The sequence below is a fragment of the Rhinolophus ferrumequinum genome, chromosome 11 (assembly GCF_004115265.2).
Source record: "Rhinolophus ferrumequinum isolate MPI-CBG mRhiFer1 chromosome 11, mRhiFer1_v1.p, whole genome shotgun sequence".
Lineage (NCBI taxonomy): Eukaryota > Metazoa > Chordata > Mammalia > Chiroptera > Rhinolophidae > Rhinolophus > Rhinolophus ferrumequinum.
This window is the reverse complement of record NC_046294.1, coordinates 76,664,064-76,672,687: the sequence shown is the minus strand read 5'-3', so window position 1 is coordinate 76,672,687 and position 8,624 is coordinate 76,664,064. Positions and strand designations below refer to the sequence as shown.

At 45.4% G+C, this 8,624-nt stretch overlaps 1 protein-coding gene across 2 annotated transcripts in view; it reads left to right on the top strand.

Moving 5' to 3' along the window:
* The first annotated feature begins 1,977 nt into the window (after positions 1-1,977).
* The window catches only part of SLC35F2 (solute carrier family 35 member F2), a 44,881-nt gene continuing 38,234 nt past the window's right edge, over positions 1,978-8,624 (top strand). The window contains exons 1-2 of one of the 2 annotated variants that reach the window (XM_033119181.1): positions 1,978-1,996; positions 2,432-2,694. In XM_033119181.1, coding sequence (XP_032975072.1) covers positions 2,585-2,694 — 110 coding nt within the window. In that variant the 5' untranslated portion in view covers positions 1,978-1,996; positions 2,432-2,584. Of the gene's footprint in view, positions 1,997-2,403; positions 2,695-8,624 lie in introns of both variants that reach the window. The other variant, XM_033119180.1, reaches the window with a different exon arrangement.

The following is an 8,624-nucleotide window of genomic DNA, read 5'->3' as shown; positions in this document are numbered from 1 at the left end:
AGATAATTAGGAATAATCTCCCCAACTCAAGATCTATAATTTAATCACACCTGCAAAGTCCCTTTTGCTATACAGTTCTCCCCTTATCCATGGGGATATGTTCCAAGACCCCCCAATGGATGCCTGAAACCACGGTTGGTACCAAACCCTATATATACTATGTTTTTTCCTATACATACATACCTTTTTACTTAAAGAAAGCACTTTAAGGCTTCTCTTTGGCATATCTGAATTGCCAGCATCATTACTCTTGCACTTTAGGACTATTATTAAGTAACATAAGGGTTACTTGAACACAAGCACTGTGATACAATAGTCTATCTGATAACTGAGAATGCAACTGACTAATGGGTAGCATATACAGTGTGAATATGCTGGGGATGATTCACAGTTTAAAATGTATGAATTGTTTATTTCTGGAATTTTCCATTTAATATTTTTGGACTGTGAGTGACCATGGGAAACTGGTGAAAGCAAAACCATGAATATGGGTGGACTACTGTATAAAGCAACATTCTCAGGTTCTAGGGAATAGGAACTGGATATTTTTGGGGTGACATTATTCCGTCTACCACAACATCTAAATCCATCTTTTAATCTCACGTATTTATACAAAGCACACTCATTTACTTAAAAGGGACTATATCAAACATGCAGCAGTGTTTTAGTAAGTGCAATATTGCTTTTCTTCTTTCTGTATTCCTTAACCTTCTGAAGGTTACTTCTGTTGACTTGTATCTTACACTTTTCTCCATGCTCACTAACCATACACATATTATCCAAAAAACAAACAAACAAACAAACAAACAAACAAACAAACCCACATCTGATTTAGGTAAGGAGAGACTTTTTTGGAAAGGATTATTGCAAGGAGAAGCGGGACTCTTTCCTTCTTGGAGGGAATGGAATGAAAGGATGGCTTGATTGGATAATAGATCAGAGAATGTTTTACTGACACAAGCATATTCTCAGGAGGGACATATTAAGGAGGGGCTACATGGTGGCTCAGGCCAAGCTGGGTGAAAGTTCCCAGGCCTAGAGGAAGAGGAATTTACCTAGTTTGATTAACAAGCATTTTGCTCCCAATGGTCAGTGGACACAGGCAGTTCAGCCAACCATTTATGAGGGAAAGGATGAGAACTTGAAGGGTCTGTCTGGCTTTGTCCTATGTGACAAACAGAGCACCTCTGGGTCTTATCTAAGTCACACGGAGAAGGGTATACCACTCCCCAAAACACAAAAGGGTGGGGGGTTTCTTAACCATCAGTATTTTCAGGGCTCAGGTAAAATTCAACATTGACAACCTACAAGGTTTAATAGGCTGCCCACTTTACCAAAATGAGATCATATGGAACATACTTCTCTGCATCTTACTTTTCGCACTTAAAAATAGTTTGGGAAAATCTTTTCAAGGCCTGGTATAGCTTTTTTCCATTCTGTTTAATGTCTTCATAATGTTCCACGATGTGGTTGACCTTTATGGATGACCATGTTCTTAATTTTCAGTTTTTTTCCCCATCTCACTTCAACAACTAAAAAAAAAAAAAAAATCTCACGTGGACTTTAGGGTTTCTACAGCTGCTAAACTTGGGGTTCCTAAAGTTACATTTCATTTTTCACAATCTATTTTCTTTCTTAGAATCTTCTCACAGAACTGCCAGCTCGTTTGAATTTACAATTATTTCGCTCCTTCCTCAACTCCTTTCCCTCACCTTGCCCACGGAAGGAAGTGGTCAGAAAAACAAGTGGCCCGAAAACCTATTTTTTTGTCTTCCTGGTATCCTCCTTTCAGGAAGCAGGGGGTCTACCAGACCCTGTCAGTGAGTCAGGAACTTTTCAGTCCCGGCTGCCAGTCCCTCCTTGTTTGCAGAAGCGTGGAAAGGCGTGGCCGAGGCCCAGGCATGCTGGCTGAGCGCGGATGGTTGGCGTTGTCTCCTCCCCTCCACTGGCACCTCCGAGACAGCTGTGAATACGGAAAGGCAAACCAGAACACACCGTAAGGAATGAGACACACCGCAAATACCATGTTTCCAAGATCCTTTTAGGAGTTCACCCATGTTTTGTGAGGAAAAGAAACGCAACTGAAGCCTTTTCAGTTCTTTTTAGATGGGAAATAGTTTCTGAAGTAGTCAGAGGGAGGGAGACCAGGAGGTCAAGGGAGGAGTCAGCCGGTCCTTTGTAGTTAGCAAAGTTCACTGCTTCTTAAATTAAGACTCGCTGGCATACTCTCTTATCACCTCCTTTGCTGATTTTAAATAAGGAGCCATAAAAACCTGAAATGCACATTGGGTGTCACCCAACACCGAGGCTCGACTGCCAAGGCGAGAAATAAAAAGTGCCCTTTCTCCTCTGGCTCCCCGGAGGTGCCAGGTTGTAATCTGCAAATGTATTGTCTGGCCCTAGGGGCTTGATGGTTAATGATTTGCCGCAGGAGCCCGCCGGAGAAGCTAGAGGACCGAGCGAGCGCGGGAGCGCGGGCGCAGGGACAGAGCCGAGCCCCCGCTGGCCTCACAGGCACCGCCTCCCGTCTTCCGGGCCCCAGTACTTCGGGGGGTTCCGGGCGCCGCAGACTGCAGGCTCCCCCATGGAAGCCGCCTTGCCGACGGGACCCGGCGCCCCGCCGCCGCAGGCGCAGGGAGCAGCGAGCAGGGTGGTCGGCCTGCTGCGCAGGATAAAAGGCAAACTCTTCACCTGGTGAGTGGAAGGAGCGCGCTGCGGGCCCGCGGGGCGGCGGGGGCGGGTACGGGGGCGCCGGGGGCGCCGGGGTGCCGCGGATCGGGACCCGGATCGGGACCCGGACCCGGATCCGGACCCCGATCCAGCTCACACGTGGCTACGGAGCACACGCGGCCCGGCAGCGAGCGAGAGGCGGCCGCTCCGACTTTGCAGCTGGTTCAGGAGACTCAACATGTGCACCAGGGATGTTGCTCTTTACCTGGCTTTGTGAAGCGCTTGCTGCTTCTCCCTCGGTTCCGTCTTAGAAATCGTGGGAATGTATTTCAGAGGATTGGGCGGAAATTCACCTTGTTGGCACTGTTAGGTCGGTCCCCAGTGGCCTCCCAGCGGGGAGGGGACGAAGTCCCCAAGGATGCTGTGAAGGAGGGGTGCCCACCCTCAGGCTTGGCAGGTAGGTGAGCTCCTCTTCCTGGCGCAGGCACTCGCATTCCTTTTGCTGCCAAGCCCGTCTGACAGGGCCCTGGCAGTGATCCTCCACTAACAGATGAGTTCACCCAAGTGAGAAATCTGGGTTAAGTTTTGTGGTGCCACCCGGAGGTAGTCCACGCTCTGCCTCCTTCCTGGGCCTGAGTGAGGCGACATGGCCACCTCCAGGGCTGGGGTACAGGGAAACCTCCTTCCAGTACCACTGTGCTCAGAGGGAAATAGTAATGTGCTTAAGGGATTGATAGTAACTCTGGGACAGAGAAGGCATTTCTGTGGTTACTGGAGGACTTGCATTCTTGAAATACAGATAACCCAGGACCTAAATGAGGAAAGGCGACATTATTGAGCATTTCGCAGCGTCAAGTACTGTGGTTAGCACTTTAAAAGGGTGTCATCTAATCCTCACCATTTTATGAGGTAGCACCGTTGTTATACCCGCTTTGCAGATGGAGAAATAATAAAGAAGGCTAAGCAATTTGCTCAAGGCCATGAGATGAACTATAAGGCGTGGTGCCTGCCCGCCCCAGCCCTAACTACACCCTTAACCACTCCTGGCCACTGGCCCCTCTCATGAAACAGGCGTTTGATTTTTTTTTTTTCCCAGATTAACAAGCAAATTTCCCTTTAAAGATTGTGAAAACTGTCCTGAAAAGCCGTACCATTTTCAAAACTAGATCAATAATGGTGGATGCAGTTGTGTCGTATAATAAGTGTAGTTTTAAAAAGGTGGATGTGTTTATAGGGGAAAGTTGACCAAAAATCACCTTGTGTCATGCACTGTATAAGTCCTGATAAGTTTAACCACAGGTTCTCAGCTGGGAGGCAGTGTAATGCAATGGCTAAGGGCACAGATTCTGAACTCAAATCCTGTCTGTGCCACTTACCAGTTGCGTGACTTTGGGCAAGTCACTTCACTTCTCTGCCCCAGTTTTCTTATTGTTAAATGGAGATAATGACAGTACCTACCCTGTGAGGATGTTGTGAGGATTAAGTGGCTGACTACACAGGAGCGTCCGCAACCTGCTCTGCCCAAGTTAGTCGTCACCCACTCTCAGCTTTCCATTCCTCGGTGATGGGAAGATGTAGTGCTGCTCCAGGAGACGCCAGTGGCCCTGATGTTGGGACAGACAATACGTATGGCAGATAGCAGTTTAATAAGACGTAGCAAGGATTAGCAATGTTGTTTTTTTTTTCTTCTCCTAATGTTCTAATTTTCCAAATCCTGGTAAGTTTTACACGCAGGAGTATCTAATAGCTTGCTAAGTGTGAGATTCCTTCTGTTTTCGAACACACTTTTTTTTGTACCTCCCTTATGGATCTTTGCTTTTCTTCTTGTGTGATAACTATTTGTGGGCATTTTACATTCCTGATGGACAAAGTCCATAACAGCAGGAATCACGTCTTTCATTTTTGTATTTTCCACAACCCTTAGCACATGAATGAATGAATGAATCATGACAAAGTTTCTTGAGGTTTCCTTTCCATTCTGCCATACTCCCCACACTCTTCCCTTTATTGATCTTTATTCTGAGGGTCTTGGGCTGGAGCTTTTTTTCGGTTGGCAGAGCTCTTTTCTTTAAGGGTTTCAGTCTTAGCTCTGGCCACCGTCCAGACATTGGGATTCTGGTTGTAGTTTCTCCTTGTCTTACCCAGCAATCAGAAAAGTGCAGTTTACCAGGTGTTCAGGGCTCCTTATACTCAATATTTTAAATTCTCAGTATTAAAACTCATCTCCCTAATTTGAGTTCAGCTATATGAATCTCCAACCGTGGCCAGGGAACCATGGGAGATGGGGAGAGTTTGGTGAGTGGATGTGTTATCATCACATGGATGGGAGATAGGCTAGTTTGTGACCACACAACTCTTCTCTGCTCCTTTTACCAAAAGGGGGTAAGAATAGCCCTTTTAGCAACTGGGTACTAAATACAGGAGAAAGTTTTGGGCCTAGAGCTGGTTCTGTTTTCATTATGAGAGGGATATATTCTCGGTAACCCCAACTGCTGATACACCTGCCTCACTAGCCTAGAGGTAACTTTTCTCTATGATCAAGAATATCGGATCACTCATTCAGTAAAAGGTTATGCGTACTTACTATGGGTCAAGCATTCATAGGAACGAGTACTGTATGTTTCCAAGTAGACTCTGCTTGTGATTTGGCTTTTGTCATTTATTGCTGTCAACTCAAATGATAAATACTACAATAGCAGGATATGGGTTTCCAGGAATACCTGAAGATTTATTTAATTGCATGCCATCTAGCAGTTTACATTCTAACACACTATTCTGATTCATATATTAAAAATGCATATTCCTTATAATGACTATCAAATTCATATCTCTAGCAAAAATCTTTAATTATTCATATAGTTATCCTTTCCTATCGAATAGATGGTAAACTTTTGAGGGCAGAGATTTTATCCTATTTTTATAGCATAATGCAGGACGTGTTCATTTATTCATTCTTTCATTCGCCAAACCTTGAGCATCTAAGATGTTCTAGGTAATAGACTAATCTCTGGGCTATAAAGATGAACAGGATTTGGTTCCTGTTCCCAAGAGAGCTCATAATCAAATTATGGTAAGAAGTTATGGTGAGGGCTGTAGAGGTGAGCACAAAGTACAGATGGCACAAAGGAGGGCAGAGATCGAGTCTACCAGGGTGAGGTAGGGCTGGGGAGCTTGACAGAGAATTGTGTTCAGGATTGTGACGCAGGAATAAGCGTTTTCTAGGTGGTATAGGTGAGGAAGGGCAGTCCAGGCTTAGAGGTGCCAGGGAGTGTTTTGCTCAAGGAACTGCAAGTAGCTTGGTCTGAAGGGGCATGGGCTTGAGATGGAATGAATGAGAGTCGGTCCATCTCCATGTGTACTTGTTATTGTCTAGCTCAGGCCCTGGCCCTTTGGTTCCTCCTTTGTTCAGTTTCCTGTTTCAAAGGTTGAGGCCTAGAACTTTGTGAAGGAGTCATTTAGTGGTGTTTAACTGTACAGGCTTCATCTATTCATTTGGCAAACATCTCCTCAACTCCCACTGTGTGGGCAGCACAATCTTAGGCTGGTGTGTAGCCCTGCTGAAGGGTATTGTTCTGCAGCGTTATTTAAGCAGAGATGGACATCGAAGGACTTTTTGTGGCTTATTTAAGTGGGGGATTGAGGAACTCTAGATCCTACCAGTCTCCAAAATATCTCCTCCCTTCTCGCTTTTATTTGTGACATTATTTACTTAACATCTGCCTCTTCTACTAGACTCCACCCAGGAAGTGAAGAATCCTGTCTAGTACTGAATCCTATCATAGAGTCTGCCAAGCACAGTGCCTCCCTTGAGTAGATGCACAATGAATGTCAGATATTTGGCTGAATGAGTCCCTGATTCCAACTAGGAATTTTTATAATAGATCACATCTCTCTTAAAAAGAGATGTGTTTTCATTCAGCACTATATGTTTATGATCCAGTCATGTTGTTTTGTTCATCTAGTCCAGTGTTTCTCAATTTCAGTCTTATTGATATTTTGGGTCAAAAAATTCTGTGTTGTCGGGGGCTGCCCTGTACATTGTAGGATGTAGCAGTATCCCTGGCCTTTACCTGCTAGATGCCAGTATCACTTTCCTCCTCACCCCTCACCTCCAAGTTGTGACCATCAAAAATCTCTCCAGACATTGTCGAAGGTCTCTTTAGGGGACACACTCACCACTGGTTGAGAACCACTGATCTAGCCTCTTGTTTCTAACTGCTGCAAGGAATTCTGTCATTCCAGGGACACTCGGGTAATTTCCAGCTCCCAGTCTCTACAGACAACACTGATAAGCACGTTCAGACACATCCTCTTATGTACTGGGGAAGAGCCATTGGCCAGGTCCGGGTCCAAGTCCCTCCAGGTGACTTTAAGTAGAAAGGAGGGGATGAACCCCACCCAGGATGGACAATCCGTGGGCACCATAGAACCACTGTTGGTTGCTATTGTTCCATCCCCTTCCATTAGGCTATTCTATGAGCATGATTTTATCATCGGCTGCTTGCTCTGGAAGAAGAAAGAGGAGGCATTCTCTGTAGGTTCTAGTCCATTAGCCCTAAGAGCTTGGAGGGGGTGAGTAGAGGAATAATTTCTGGCTGGACAGACTAAATCTTTGTATTAACTTTTTAACATTGCAAGGAGTTGTTAAAGGGACAGGCAGTAATTGTCCCCGTGGAATATTGGGGAGAGGTAAGAGCGGACTTTAAAAGCTTTTCTCCAATAGGCCCTTCTCTTGGCTTCTGGCTGTTCTCTGCCGCAGGCTATAATCCCCCAATCCTCTGCCTCCCAGCCCCCAAGACTGGGTCTAGACAACCTTTGGGTTATTTCTGCTCATCTCTGCCCCTTTCTTCTGGTTGATTTGAAGGAAGATGTCAGTGCTCATTCCCCATCTTGATAGCCCTTCCAGAATATTTCCTCCTCCGATCCTGATTGTCACTACTTCAGGCTTTTGTGATCTCTTATTTGGATTCTTGTTTCCACCGACCCCAAATCATCTCACTACACTGGAACCAGAGTGGTGCCAAATAAAAGTAAAGAGTATCAATAGCTGCCATCAAATTAGAATTCATCCTGTACCAGGCATCCCGCATACATTTTATCAGTCCTTAGGACAATCTGATAAAAATTGTTTTTTTAGTCTCTTTGACAGCAGATAAGTAACTTGCCCAAGGGTGTGTGGCTGGTGAGAGGCAGAGTTGAGATAATTCATTTGATTCTAAAGACCAGACCCACCTTACTATTTCAGAAATTTCATTGCGTCATGTTCAGGCTGAAACCTTTCCGCTTCCTTTCATTACCTGCTCCAGTGGTTTGCTCTTTGGGTTGCCTGGAGGTTCCTCAGGGTCCATTATGGGGCAAGTTGGGACAAAGGTGCTGGTGGGCTTCTGGGATGGCCTTTGGCACCAACCTGGTCTCTTTTGTAGTTGGGCTTTTATGCAAGATGTTTGAAGGAAAGGTTCTACAGCTAAAACTAGTCTGGGAGCCACTGGTTATTGGATAGAGCTCAAGCTGTGGTTGTTGTTCCTTTTCCCTTCCTTCTTTCCCTCCATCCCTTCTCCTTTCCTCTTCTCTTATCTGAACGATATTTTTAGTGGTTTTTATTGTGGTAAAAATATATATAACATGTTACACACTAATTCTACATCCTCCTCTCCCCTCAGTGCCTGGTAGCCACCATTCTACTTTCTGTCTTTATGAGTTTGGCTAGTCTAGATCCCTCATGAATGGAATCATGCAATATTTGTCCCTTTGTGAGAGCGCAAGCTTCTTGTCATGAACTACAAGGCCCTCTATCAGGGGCCGGTTTCCCTCTCCAGGCTCATCTCCCAGAACGTCCATCCCTCACCTGGCTCTCCAGTAACACTGACAAGCCTCTGATTCTCTCGCACACATCACAGTCCGCACCTTTACACCTGTAGTTCCCTCCTCGAATGCTTTTCCTATCTGACCTCTTC